Raw genomic sequence first — 15,283 nt, forward strand, 5'->3', positions numbered from 1 at the left:
GAATATGGAGTTGGTAATGAAAAGTAAGTTGTTGGGTTTTTTTTTTTTTTGGTGTATAGATCTATAACTTTTTTTTCAGCCTTATTTAGGTATAATTGACAAATAAAAAATATGTATGTTAAAGGTATACAACTTGATGTTTTGACATATGTGCATTTCATGGTCAGTGAATACTTCTGAGGATTATGCTGACTCTGAATGGCAGCAACAAAATATGAGAGAGGATAGGGGAAGAAAGCAGAATTTGCATCAATGTGTGTGTATTTTCTCTGACTATATTTTCTTTTGATTTATGTAATTCAGTGATGTCTAAATTAACAACACGCTCCAGGAACAAAGTTTCTATTACATAAAGCAACTATCCCTGGGAGGAGGAGAAGACCCTGCAGTGTCCTCGGTTTCAGGATGCTCTCTGGGGATTTGGTGACCCTAGGAATCCTGTTACTGTGCAGTCACAGACCACAGTGATGCTGGCAAGTGTCTGAGGGCACTTAGGAGGTGCCCAGGTCCTCCACTCTCCCTCCTAGGGCTGGAAGGCCATCCCCACGGGAAGGGTGGGCATGCACATCCTGCAGAGGGTGCTGAGGTGGTTCATCTGGGACCATGTGTGGGAAAAGCCTGTTACTGAGATGGGCACCCCCTGTTGTTTACAGTACAGCTTTATCAGTTCACAGGAAAACTATCATCTGAGGAGGTTTGAGGACTTTTCTAACACCGTTACAATCCTATGTCACGTAGCTGTCTACACTAGTCCTGAAAATGGAAAATCAATTAAAAAGAGGAGCTAACACCTCCCTCCTAGCTGCATCTTCCAATGCTATGCAGCATGGGATCCTGTTTCTTCTCTGCCCTCTGGTGACAGTTTCATTCAGTCTCATTTCACCCTGTCCAGTGGGCTAAAACTGTACTGCCACTCAGCAGAGTGGTAACTTCAGGGCCCAGGAAAACCACAGTTTCTCCAGTGTTCTACTTTACACCCTTTACTTGCTGTTAAAGAAATCTCATTCCAATACATTCTGATATGGTCTGAATCTGAAATGTCCCCCTAAGGCTCCCTGCTGAAGGCCTTGTCCCCAGGACCACAATGTGCAGAGGTGGGGCTTTGGGAAAATGACTGGACCCTAAAGGCTCTGATCTCATCAGTGGGTTCATCCACTGATGTGTTCCCAATGTGACATTAGTGGGAGGTGATAAAAACTGCAGGAGGTGTGTCCCCATCTTAGGTTCCTGGGGCATATCTTGTCCTCAGCCCCTGCCTCTCCCTTATCTTTCTGCTGTTTACTGCACACCCTCTGCCATGCTGTTCTGCCTCATCTCAGGCCCAAACAATGGAGCCAGTCAACCATGGACCCCTGAAACCCTAAACTAAAACTGCCTTTCCTCCTGTAAGTTGTTTTCCTCAGGTATCTCACAGCAATAAAAAGTTACACACATTGTAAAAGGTTGTGACGATTGGGCAATGAAATAATATAGAAGTGGACTTGCTTAGTTACCAATTCTCATGTGTACTAAGTTCTAGCAGAATTTTGAGAAAAACAGATCCCAAATACTCAGCAAAATCACACTCACAAAATATCTAGAATGAATGCTTTAAACATAAATGAGAAAGCATTTCTAAGACACCAGCCAGGAAGGGAAATGTTCAGGAAATAGATATTTTTATTTCATTACTTTTCAAAATTGGCCATTACTTTAAATTTTTCTAATTAAATTTGTGTAGGTAGGATTTGCTGTTCTCAAAAATGCCAGCAAAAATATTAGATTTGTAGAAATATTAAAGAAATTAATGTTATAAGTATCATTTCTTATAAACACAAATATGCAATGCCTGCCTAGCCTTCTTTCTGAGGATTCTGTTTCATACAATGTTTTTTCCTCTTATTCATCATCGCATTTAGCAGCAAAATATACAGAAACTCAACATCTACAGCACTTATCTAAATTTGCAGAAACCCTCCTCATCTAGTATGGGATTCCAAGGGGACTGGGACCCAGGACAGGAAGGAGACTCTGCTCACAGTCCCACCTCAGGTCCCCCAGTTCCTGGCGCCAAATGCAAATGCACTGAATTCAAGCAACAGTCATTCTGGCCATGGCTGTTTACCTAGTCACCATCTCCTTCTCTTTGTTTGATGCATGTCCCCCGGAGCAGAGAGGTCGACTTGCTGCAGATAAGAAGTATAAACGGTGGTTTTTGAAATACTGATCAATTAAAGGAAGAACTACCTGAAAGAAAAGAAAAGAAAACAGATCTGTGTGGTGGACTCTCTTGGGAGATGAACAAGAGCTGAAGTTTGAGAGCAGTCAGAGTTTTGTTCATAGTCCAACAGGCCCCAGGTACATGCCCCCTGGGGTACAACTCTCTAATCTGCCCTGTGTCTCTAGTTCTTGTGCACAAGAGCTTGCACATGCAGGCCTGAGTCAGGGGATTGCACGCAGGGGAATGTGACTATGGGGAACAGAGCAGGTTTTCAACAGTTTGGAATGATTCTCAGTATTTTCAACATTTTCTCAAAATGAGATATTCTCAGTGTTTTCATATAATATGGTCCAAAGCTCAAAAGACTTAAATATAATTATGAGGACCACAAATTGATTCTCTACCATGAGTGAGATCTGCAGTGGACACAGCCACCTCCCCTGTCCTGGTAACTGCACTGGATGGCGGGTGCTCTGGTCCCTACCTTACAGGTAGCACATAGAGACAAGTAAATGGCTCGTCACATTGCCACTGCTTGCCTACACAGTCGTCACCCTTTCCTGGCCCTTCCCAAAGCCACTATGCCATCTCTGTACACATCCAGTCCCACTGGCACTGTGCCCACACACATCGCGTGCTCTGTACATGCCACCCCTGTCGCAAGTTCTCTTCCTGCTGCCCCTGCCTCCTGCAGACCTCAGCTCAGCAGCACTTTCTCAGATCAGCCTTTGCTGACTTCCCAACTACATCAATCCCTGTATTCTCTGCTCTTCTAACACCTCTGACAATTCTGCATTTCATATGTGTGCTGAAGTCTCTCTTCCCAAGAGCCTCCATGGCACAAGAGAGTGGGGGTCTATTTCCCACTGTGATCCTCTCCTGGCTTCTATAACTGCTACTTGGTCTGTTTGGCTTACTACAGATTCTCCAGTGCACAGGGCTATGTTGGGCCCATACCAAGAACTAGAGAAATCATGGTTCAACAAAAAATATATAATTGATGACAGCTGCAATTAACCAGTATTCAAACTCAAGCCCATCTAAATATACCTCTTTGTACCATGTGATACATCACAGTTACATATGAGGAATATACACATTTTACGTTATCTTCCTTGAGAGTTCTGCCATGGACTAAATTGAGTGGTTGGCACATAGTAGGGACTGAATAAATATGGTCAATGAATGAATTATAGACTTGGTAGAAATTAAGTTACATTTAAGCACCTGTAAGTAAAATCACCAGAGGCACAAGACAGGTGGGAAAAAATAATGTATTTTAAGGTTGTGTTAGAAGCCACCAATACAGCGTTTTGGTAATTGGTTATGAAGGGGGATTATGATCTAATGGATATAGGAGATAGTGGGTCACCTGATTTATCTTTCTATTTATCATTAGCAACATGCACCCCAGGACAATCTGGGTGACTGTAACAGACTCTGAGTGCTCTGTTGAATGGAAAGAAAAGACAAAAGAAATAATCTTTACAGTAAAGCGTACAATTCCGAAAACATCATGGAAGGCAAATATCAAGTCAAAAGCATGCTATCTTAAAATCTACAAAATGATGTAATGTAGCACAAAATCTGTAGTAATCACCAATTGCAATTTCACTGAAGGAAAATTGATAGCATTGGTTAGATCTTCAGGCTCATTGCAAGGTGTCCTAGACAGGAACACCTACCGAGGGCACTAGGCCTTCCCCATAGCACCTAGGCCAAGCTTACTGCCTGCCACACACTGGGACATAGTTAGTACTGATAAAGTGAATGAGCTCAGGATGGGAGCTTCTCAAACCTTCATCTCCTTCCCTCTGTGGCTACAAGGAAGTGATGAATATCCCAATAATATAGCAAATCCTTGATCAATTCTTATTAAATGGAATGAAGAATAATGGAATATGATTTGCATATGAACAATGTATCCTCTTTGAGCCATCTGTAAAGTGAGTGGGACAAAGGTCCCACAATTATGATGCTTGGGTTGTGCCCATGTACATATTGGTCAATGTTTTCCCTCCTTTTAAAAGAAAGGTTCATATAAAATATTAAATCATAACAATATTCAAATGTTAATAAACCAACACTTTTCTTCTATGTCATAGGAGCAAACCAAAATACTAGAACTTTGACTTAAATTTCTGACAGTGCCAATTCATCAGAGGAACGTGGCAGGGGAACTGGGCGAGTCTGTGTGACCAAGGATGCTGGCAGCAAATTCACCCCATGTGATTCATGCAGTCATTTTTGTGCCACAGAATATTTACTTACACTTGAAATTGAATTACAGACAAGTACATTCTGAAAAGCACCAAGGATCTAATAAGTATTTTTGTAAACACACATTTGAAGCAAAAACAAGATGCATTGTATACTGTACTTTGGCAAAGAATTTGATTTCTTGTTCATAAGGGAAATGTTCTCCTTTGCTTCTGCTGCCACCATCTGTAGATAGGAAGAGTTTTTAGGTACATGTTATATTTCAAACATTTCAAGATATTCACCCCAAAAGCAAAGTTCAGAATGCACTGCTGAATCCCACTAATCTACATATAAAAAGCCAACAAAAATGCAAAAACTAACTTCACCAGTGCAATTTAAAAAGGAGATTATAATAAATACTCAAAAAATTTAAAAAACTATGGAAGAGGGCTAGGGATATAGCTCAGTTGGTAGAATGCTTGCCTCACATGCACAAGGCCTTGAGTTCAATCCTCAGGACCATAAAAAAAAAATATGGAGGAAAGCCCACATTTACAGTGATGAGTAAAAATACATTTTGTGGGGGCTGGGATTGTGGCTCAGCAGTAGAGCACTCGCCTAGCACGGGTGGGACCTGGGTTTGATCCTTAGCACCATATAAAAAAAATTAAAGGCATTGTGTTATGTCCATCTTACCTAAAAAAAAAATATTTAAAAAAACTATTATTAAAAAATACATTTTGTGTAGCCTTCAGACAGTATTGACATATTGGGGAATAAAGTAAAAATCCTACATCCTAGATTGTTCTCAAGAAAGGAGGGCTCAGGGAGAGGACAGGTGGAATGCACATAGCTGGTTGGGTTTTACCCTTTGTCTCTTAGAAAGATGGCTACCTCTTGTGTGACAGAGTTAAGGCTTCAATTTTAAAATACCAACTAAAAATCTACAGGATGCTAGGACCTTTGATGAGAAGGAGGATAATAATTTCAATATTAGGCTGCAAAATGAGCATTCTGTAAAGAACAAAGGAGTTCTGACCTATGTCAAAAGATAATTTCCATCAGTGAAGCAAAAACACTCACGTTTTCCCCATGCTTTAAAAAATGATTCAAGGTTAAGAATTGATTGACCTATTGCATTTAGCTTAGAAAGTGGCCTTTCTTTCCCACTTCATGCATATAAAAGAGGTTTTATGCATATTGATGAGGTAATAATAAACTATAGTAATCGAAATGATATGCAGAACATACTGGAGAGTTGGAAAAGCAGACCTGTATATTTCAGTAGAATTTGTAGGCAAAGCTTCCAGATTTTATGCAACTTGAAAAAGTCATTTTGCAATTAGAAATAAAAATAACAAGACACACTTTCTCAAACCTTAGAGAGTATGTTAGGGTAGAGCTTTGTGCACAACCAAATATGCTAACATTTCAAGGAATTAAATAAGGAATCCTCTTCCTTTCATTAAACACTTTAACAAAAAAGCTTATGTGCCACACGTGAAAAGGATTTGGAGAGAATCCTCTAGTATAATTAAAAAGGCAAAGAATATTCTTACCATCATAGTTAGATCTAAGAATGAGTAAATTCAATTTATTTTAAAGTCAATGAAGTCAAGGACAGAGGAGAAGACAACACAGCGTTCTGCTTACAGTGACCACAGAAGATGGGAATTTAAATGGATGGCAGCATTGACCAACTCAGCCCCACCTGCTCTTCTAAGTGGGTTCTTAGTACATTATTTTCTCTGTCACAGCCATGGCAAAAAGGGACATGCAACATCAAAAACTGTAGAGGACACCCTGTGAAAGCTGGCTCTTGGAGGCCTACGTGTTCCCAGTGTAGACCCTCACCCTGGGAAGGGAAAGAAGGGTACCCAGCAGTGACTCTGCCTACAGCAATATCCTCAAGGCTCTCCGTACACAAGCACTGTGCTAAGAGGCTTATTCAGAAACATGAGTAAGTGTGAACAAAACTGAAACCCATTGCCACCCTTCAAATGTGTGTTCCTGCTCTCCAAGTGAAGATGTAAAAAAACAACAACAAAATACATACATACAGCCACATACATACATAAAATGTATATACATTCCCTTCTCCAAATGGTGTTCTTTCTCTCTGTCCTCTATCCTGCCTTCCTAGAAAGAATACTGGACCTTGGACTTGTTGCCCGCATCAGAGCCTTCTAAATGGAAGCCAGAAATTTCAGTGTTTAACTTTGTGTGTGAAGGCTCCAAACACTCAACCCTGTCTCATTTTTGTGCTGGGTTAAATTTCACTAATTCACACTAATTTGGCTACTTGTTAGGATGAATCAGGAATCCTGTGTTTAAAAATTATAGTTGTATGAGCTACAGAGAGATTATGAACCTTAAATTGGTATGTATTATTGTCTCACATAAAAAACTAATTAAGGAGAGAGCAAAAATACAGTATCTGAACTATAAAGAAGGAGGCAGGTTGAAATAGAGTTCAGCTGTTTTATAAGAACAATGCTAGACTGGAAATTTTTAATCACATTTAGGATGCAGGAGGCCAGGAACAACAAATACCAGAGCTCAGATTTCTATAAACTAAGCTAATGCTATGTTGGAAACAAAAGTTAAATTTTGGGGGGAAAAAATCAGTAGTTAAGGAATGGAGAATGATAGGTCCCAAAAAAAAGGCATTAAAAGACAGAAGGAATGGGCACTGAGAACAAAACCTGAGAGTGAAGAGGAGACCACAAGAGAATAAGAGCTGTCTTCAAACGGGACAGACTGCAGCCCTCTGGGCCTCTCCACTACCCAGGCTGAAAGGGCCACCCGCAGGAGCAGGGACATCAACAACTGGAACTTCAATGGAGCATTACTCACTGAAGCAGATCGTGAAGTAACAGAGGGAGGCTGGCTTCCTCCCAGGAGAAGTCTAGGTTGCCCCTTTTAAATCAACTCTGCTTTATATGCTTGCCTGGGCATGCTTCTCTACTGTTCAAACTTCAACTAGTGAGGAAGAAGAACCTGTCACTGATAATGGGCGGTATCAGCACTAGGAGATAGCCTGCAGTCTGTGCTCTTCTATACCTGATGTAATGATTAAGAACAACAAAATCTGGACCTTGGAACCTACCAAACTCCAGAATATACTGATGGGCTTCGTCCACATAGCGAATGAGCTGCTGGAGGAAACTGTAAGCAAATCGTTTCTCGATGGAAGGTGTGTCCAGTTCCAGGTCCTTGAACCCTCTACAACAGCAAAAGGGAAGCAAGGAAACCAGTAAAGGCAGTTTTTTCTTAGAAGGTAAAGTTTTAGTCAAAAATTGCATATAAAGTCTGAGGGTTATCTAATATTCTTGTAGCTCCAAGCAAAAGTGAGACTTATAAGGAGTACTTTGCATCTGATTTCAAACCATAGTGAGTAACTTCATTACTATGTAAATAAAATGCTGCATTTATGAATATAGGGTGTGATATTTTGCCTCAGGATTCTGCCTACATGCTGGATGACCACTTAACATACGCATCAAAAGGAATTAAGTTCTGTGGCCAACAGCTAAGGGTGCTGATGGTTCTGACATGTTTATATAGTAGATATATTAAATAACACCCCCAAGGTCTAAGCAGACCACTGAATTCACTTTCAACTTTAAACCTGATGGGGTATTTGAATACTAAGTCTCACAAAAAGAACAAAAAGAATAGGAATAGGTGCACTTCTACCTGGATACAGCATAGCCATTGATCTGCAGGAACTTGAGGATGTCCTGTGCCTTCTCTCGATCCTTGGCTTTCTCCTTCGCTGTCAGGGTATCATAGGGCACCAGCAGGGGATGGTTTCCACCACCTAAGAGAAGGTCAAGACAGGAGCTCAGCATAGCAACCAGAGCACAACCTGAGATGAGCAGCAGCGTGCAGGTAACAGGAGGTCCACTGTGGAATGCTGATAAGGTCCTCTGTTGACATCAGCAGCAGGTGGGCTTTCTAGTCTTCGCCCTTGACTGCCTCAACATTCCAATCAGCTCAGGAGACCTACTCAATGAAAGACTTGCACAGCCCTCTTTCAGGAATTTAAGACATGAACATAATACGCCTCTGTAATATCAAGTGCCAATAACTTCTGCAATCACCAAGGAGGGAAGAACACCCAGTCTGAAAGTGTGGAATAGAAAAAGACAATAAATCACACACAGCTGGATCTAATAAAATTAAAAGGCAAGATTCATGGTTATGTTTCATTATTCTGCCCCACAGGGAAAAGAGAAATAATAAAAATTTCTTATCTAAGACACTCTAACTCCCATAAAATATTTTGTAGTCACATTATTTATAAATACACAAAACCATATGCAGATGTACTAAGTTAAAAGTTGATCACTCTTTAGTATCTAATACTTGAGTGATTAAAAAGCTTTGGCCAATAACCTCTAGCGAGAGTCAAGATTTTGAGTATATCTAATTCTGTTGAGAAATAGAAAGAATGGAGCGTTCCTTTAGATTTAAAAATTTTAGAAAGCATTTATTTTAAAAAGAATCAGGAGAAAAACAAAATTATAACTTTAAAAAAATTAAACTTTGTCAAAGTTATAAAAATATTATAACTACACTGTTGATTTCATATGTAAAGACATGAAGTAAAGAAGCTATTAAAGTGGCAGCACACTGAAGAGCTTGGTATTGAGGCCCAGGGCCATTGGGGGAGGCTGCACCAGCATAACTGCAGGAGACCAGGTGAGGGCAAGCCAGCTGACCAGACAGCACTACTTCATAGTGCAATAGCAATATCAGGTGTAAAACGATCATCAGAAGACAATGCCACCAAGATGGTGTGAACAGTCAAGGATATGGCAGGTGTTACTAAGTGCACTGGAAACCAAATCTGGCTGTCGGAATCGAAGATGTAATTTATAACAGGATACTTTATGAGAAACAAACCTCATCAAACATCCAACTTAGTTAATACCACTCCTTTCCAGCTCCATTATTGCATTTAGTTCTATGGAACTATATTTGGCAACCCAGTATGTAATTCACAAGGATTCTGGAGTCGAATATCAAAGGGTTACTCTGGGGGAGATGGGAAGAGAGAGAGAGCAAGAGGAAGAATAAAAAAATAAAAACTGTAATTTTAATATCCCAGGAACACAAAGTACCTCTAACTCTGAAACTCTTCTCACCTATTAGACCTCCACTGACAGGGCAAGTGGGCACCTCAGAGTCAGCCATAGGCCAAAGCTGCGGTCTGTGCTGATCTCTTGATAGCAGCGTGGCTGTGGGAACTCCCTTGCTCCTCAGCCCTCACCTTTTCCCCTGATGACTTGGGTACAGGCAGGTGCTCCGAGGGGAGCTATCTAAACTGGGAGGTAAATGTGTCTACAGTGGTTGCTGCCTAGAGTCTGCTAGTGCTGACTCAGGAAGTCCTCCAGGTCAGAATGCTTGGCCCCAGGACACAGTGCCTCAGCCAGGGAAGAGCGGACAGGGAGAAGGGAGGGCAGAACTCTAGCCCTTTGTGGTGTTCACTGACTTGGGCGTGCTGGTAATACTTGTGAGACTTTCACCCCTTTTTCTCTATTATTGATGTGTGTTCTCTTGATGGCACTTGATTTCGCCCTAATTGTTCCTAGATCTCTCAAGGAATTGAGAAAGCAAAGAGGATCAGATAACCAGAGCAAGCAAAACAGGAATTTTTTACACAGCACTTTCTACAGCAGATTCATCTTCTTCTAACAGATGCAGGGATGACGAAAGCGATTGAGAGTGCTCAGAAGGGAAACTGTGGATTGGCACCGATTCTTTCAAAGTCTCTGATTTTCACACACACATAATTAACACTATGTGTAGAGACTAAAACCAAATGACTGGCACAGAAGGATCTTCAGTGCAGGATGCATGCAACTGAAGAAAATGTTTATGCAAAGAAAAATACCTGGGAATCAATCTAACAAAAGCAGTGAAAGACCTCTACAATGAAAACTACAGAACACCAAAGAAAGAAATTGAAGAAAACCTCAGAAGATTGAAAGATCTCCCATGTTCCTGGATAGGCAGAATTAATATTGTCAAAATGACTATACTATCAAAAACATCATACAGATTTAATGCAATTCCAATCAAAATCCCAATGACATTTTTCAAAGAAAGAAATAGAAAAAGCCATCATGATAGTTATTTGAAAAAATAAGAGACCCAGAATAGCTAAAGCAAAGCAATCCTCAGCAAGAAAAGTGAAGCAGGAGACTTCACAATACTAGATCTTAAACTATACTACAGAGTAATAGTAACAAATATGGCATGGTATTGGCACCAAAATAGACTTTTAGACCAATGGCACAGAATAGAGGACACAGGTCACAGAGACAGAGATACAGTTATCTCATACTAGACAAGGGTGCCAAAAACATTCACTGGAGAAAAGATACCCTATTCAACAAATGATGTTGACATATCTGGAAATCCATATGTAGCAAAATGAAATTAAACCTCTATCTCTCACCCTGCACAAAAATAACCTCAAAGTGAATCAAAGACTTAGTCACTAGAACAGAGACCCTGTGCCTAATAGAAGAAAAAACAGGCCCAAATCCTCACCATGTCAGCCTAGAGGATCTGACTTCCTTAATAAGAGTCCTAAAGCACAAAAAGTAAAATCAAGAATCAATAAATGGGATGGATTCAAATTAAAAAGCTTCTTCTCAGCAAAGGAAACAATAACATGAGGAAAGAGCCTACAGATTGGGAGAAAATCTTCACCATATGCAGCTCCGATAAAGCATTAATCTCTAGGATATATAAAGAACTCAAAAAAACTTAACACCAATAAAACAAATAACCCAACCAATAAATGGGCTAAAGAACTGAACAGACACTTCACAGAAGAAGAAACACAATAGATCAACAAATATATGAAAAAGTGTTCATCATCTCTAGCAATTAGAGAAATGCAAATCAAAACTACCCTAAGATTTCATCTCACTCCTGTCAGAATCGCAATCATTAAGAATACAGACAACAATAAATGTTGGCGAATGTGGAGAGTGGTGACAGTGACTGGGAGACCAGTGTCTGAGACTGGGGTCCCTGATGACTTCATGGCTGTGGCATACTTGGTGGCTGGGAAACTTTCTGTGCAAAGGCATAGGATGCCTGGTTGCTATGGAAATGCCCTCCATGTTAGAGTCTTATCAGCCTCAACCTTAATCTCAGGCCCAGCAGCTCCTGGGAATGAAGGAACTGCCTTGCTAACAACAATGTTTTACCAGTTCTGCTACTCCTGAATCTGCCCGCAAATTAGTAACTTTAAACAATGGAATTTCTTGAGAGCTGCACAATAACCCAATCAATAAATGGGCACATTGCAACTATAGATTGTAACTGAGGAAATAGCTGCTTACTGTTGCTAACTCTGAAATTTTCATCAATACAAAGAATAATGCTTGCATAGTCTTCAATCTGATTTAGAGACATATATAATAAAGATTGCCAGTGTAATTCTTTAGACCTGCTTCTCTATCAGAGAGCAGTGTTCCATCAGACCCCAGTTTTATCTTCAATATCTGCATATGTTGACTCTTTATTTCTTCCAATCTCCCATCACCCCTCGCCTGAACCTTCTAGTTTGGCCGCACTGGTCAAGGCAGGTGAGGATGTGGTAAAAAAGGTACACTCATATATTGCTGGTGGGACTGCAAATTGGTGCAACCACTATGGAAAGCAGTATGGAGATTCCTCAGAAAATTGGGAATGAAACCACCATTTGACCCAGCTATTCCACTCCTTGGTTTATACTCAAAGGACTTAAAATTAGCATGCTATAGTAATGCAGCCATATCAATGTTTATAGCAGCTCAATTCACAATGGCTAGACTATGGAACCAACCTAGGTGTCCCTCAATATATGAATGGATAAAGAAAATGTGGTATATATACTCAATGAAATATTACTCAGCTTTAAAGAAGAGTAAAATTGTGGCATTTGCCAGTAAATGGTTGGAGTTGGAGAATACCATGCTAAGCAAAATAAGCCAATCCCACAAAATCAAAGGCCACATGTGTTCTCTAATATGCAGATGCTAATTCACAATAAGGCAGCACTAGGCAATAATACTCATTAGTGTTACCTTACATTAGGTAGAGGGAAGTAATGGGAGGGGACGGAATAGGAAAGACAGTAGAACGAAACAGACATTATTATTACTGTATGTATATATGTGACTACATGACCAATATGATTCTGCAACACGTACACTCAGAAAAATAGGAAATTATATCCCATCTATGTATATCAAAGTGCATAAATGCATTTTACTGTCATGTATAACTAATTAAAACAAACTAAAAATTAAAAAAAAAAGAAATTCATAAATGACCAACAGAATATCACTTTAATATTTAAAAAATAAGGAGCAAAGAGCAAGCACAAGCATTTTCTATTAACAACTGGACTAGACAAGAGAAAGAGGTGAAGATAGGAAATAAAAAAGGGTGGGAGAAGGAGCAAGGGAGGCAGATCTAATTAACTTTTACCTAAATCTCTGCTAAAATGGGTCAAAGATAGCCATCAAAATTCTTAAACACTAGTAATCAGGAAATTACAGAATTTCCATCCTTAATCTGGCACTGCTGCATATAAAACATTCCCATAAAATGAGGGCAGGACAAGTCTTAAGCTTATAGCAAAGAGAATAGTTCTTCCTTCCATATCACACACTCCCGTCAACTGATAGATTGGTTTCTCTTCTGTTCCTTTTTTGCTACCAGGGATGGAACCCAAGGGCACTTAACTACCAAGCCACATCCTCAGCCCTGTTTTGTATTTTATTTAATGACAGGGTCTCATTGAGTTACTTAGCACCTTGCCTTTGCCAAGCTGGCTTTGAACTCGGGATCCTCCTGCCTCTGCTTCCCAGCCTTTGCTAAGTTGCTGAGGCTGGCTTTGAACTCAGGATCCTCTGCCTTAGCCTCCTACTGAGCCCCTGAGATTATAGGCATGCCCCACTATGGCTCTGATAGTTGCTGTATTTTTTTTTTAGTTGTAGGTGGACACAATACCTTTATTTTATCTATTTATTTATTTATTTTATGTGGTACTGAGGATTGAACCCAGGGCCTGGCACATGCTAGGCAAGTGCTCTACCTCTGAGCCACAACCCCAGACCCCTCTCATAGTTTTTTAAAAAAGGTTTTAGAAAATACTACCTTTGGACTCCAACTCCATTTTCTTCTTCTTTGCCCATATGTTATGGTAGTTTTCAGCCATCATTTCTGCCATAGCCTGAAATGAACCAAACATTCCTGAGCTAACTTATACTTCAGTGGGCAAAACATACAATGTGGCTTTCCAATATGCAATATCAAAAAGTATGCCCTAAATGAATGAAAAAGTATTAATGCCAAAATACTTTTAAAAGATAATCAAATACACTCTCACATTTGAAATTGAAATTTCAGAGAATTCTAATGATTTGCGAAATTACATAGTATGTAAATATCATAGGAGATCTGATAGGAAGCCAGTATTATGCATGATGCTTAAACACATATTTATGATAATTCACTGAAAGCTCAGTCTCTGTCCCCAGTGCCAATCAATGCCAATTTAATAATGAGGACATGGTTTTGAGAAAAAGGAAAAAGAAGGTTTATTGCTTTGCTACCAAAGGAGAAAGAAACACAGAGGACTCCTGTCCTAAAGGCTGTGACTCTATCAGGAGGGTCTGGAGGAACTCTTTAAGGGTCACATTCCAGGTGTGCTTTGGTAGGGGGCCCCAGGGGCGCCCTGATGGCATGTTAGGATTCACTTATTAATTTGGGAGATATTCACTTCCCAGATCCTCAGCCTTCATCTCTTTCCTGTTGTGAGTGTGTTCAGGGGCAATTAACTAGGGGGAAGAAAACATAACACTATCTCCCTAATCTTGTTAAGGAGTGGGAGAGGGGAGAAGCCTTGGAACAATGAGGGCTATATTCAGAAGGTGAAGGGAACACTGTTAAAATGAAACTTCAATATAGCTGTAGATTTCCACAGAAAATATGCTTATTTACAAGTTCTTATTTTAGTTTCCATAGCTATAAAAGATAACAAACCTTACTTAACACTGAATGGAAAGAAAATCAGATGGACAGAGATTTTACTTCAAGACCATTCTCTGTTCAAACTGTAAGAGACCTTGGATAAGCTATATTGTTCACTTTGTGGCCTTTTGGATTTTTATATAATTACCTCTAAGTTTCTTTTCACTTTTGATATTCAACTTATTACATCATTTTAATATATTCCTACAGGAGCAACAACAAAGGGCAAACCAAACAATTTAACAGTATATAATTCTTACATTTAGATCCTATTTCTCTTGGAATAATACTAACAATAGCCATATAATTACATCATACAGACCATTTAACCTTCAGTTAAAATCATCCATTTCAAAGTCAGATCCTTAGTGACAGAGGAGATATGACTATGGATAGAAAGCAAAGTGCCACCAATTTCTCTGGACCCAAACAACCTAAAAAATATATTCTTTACTGAATAATTAAGGTGACCTTTGAGCAGAGGACTATTAACTACTTATTCTCTTTTCATATATATCTAGCTATATTAGGATTTTTAATGGATACTATCTTTAAGGAAAATACATTGTGTGAAAGAAATATCCCAGAAAAAGTTTTTCAGTAGTCCCCCTAATCCTGAGAATTCGTTGCAAGACCCCCAGTGAATGCTGAAACGTCAGATAGTAAGAAACCTCTGTGTACATTGCCCTGCAGTGTTGAGGTGCAGTAGCAGAGTTAACCTGTCCTTCCATGTTTGATATTCTGATGCTTCCTTTGAATCACTACTGTTCCTTGAACACAGCGGTGCAAAACCAAACAGCTGATCTGATAGCAAGACAGCCATTAAGTGATTAA

The 15,283-nt window shown here is 39.7% G+C and overlaps 1 protein-coding gene across 5 annotated transcripts in view; it reads right to left on the bottom strand.

Annotated features, from left to right (window-relative positions):
• Ryr2 (ryanodine receptor 2) overlaps positions 1-15,283 on the bottom strand; it is a 596,528-nt gene that overhangs the window by 125,360 nt on the left and 455,885 nt on the right. For all 5 annotated transcript variants that reach the window (XM_058575026.1, XM_058575025.1, XM_058575027.1 and 2 more), the window contains exons 58-62: positions 13,574-13,649; positions 8,102-8,225; positions 7,512-7,627; positions 4,581-4,645; positions 2,105-2,226 (exon numbers count right to left, since the gene is read on the bottom strand). In XM_058575026.1, coding sequence (XP_058431009.1) covers positions 2,105-2,226; positions 4,581-4,645; positions 7,512-7,627; positions 8,102-8,225; positions 13,574-13,649 — 503 coding nt within the window. The remainder of the gene's footprint in view (positions 1-2,104; positions 2,227-4,580; positions 4,646-7,511; positions 7,628-8,101; positions 8,226-13,573; positions 13,650-15,283) is intronic.

This window comes from Marmota monax, unplaced genomic scaffold (assembly GCF_021218885.2).
Source record: "Marmota monax isolate L192 unplaced genomic scaffold, Marmota_monax_Labrador192_F-V1.1 WCK01_AAM20220418_F8-fsc00071, whole genome shotgun sequence".
Lineage (NCBI taxonomy): Eukaryota > Metazoa > Chordata > Mammalia > Rodentia > Sciuridae > Marmota > Marmota monax.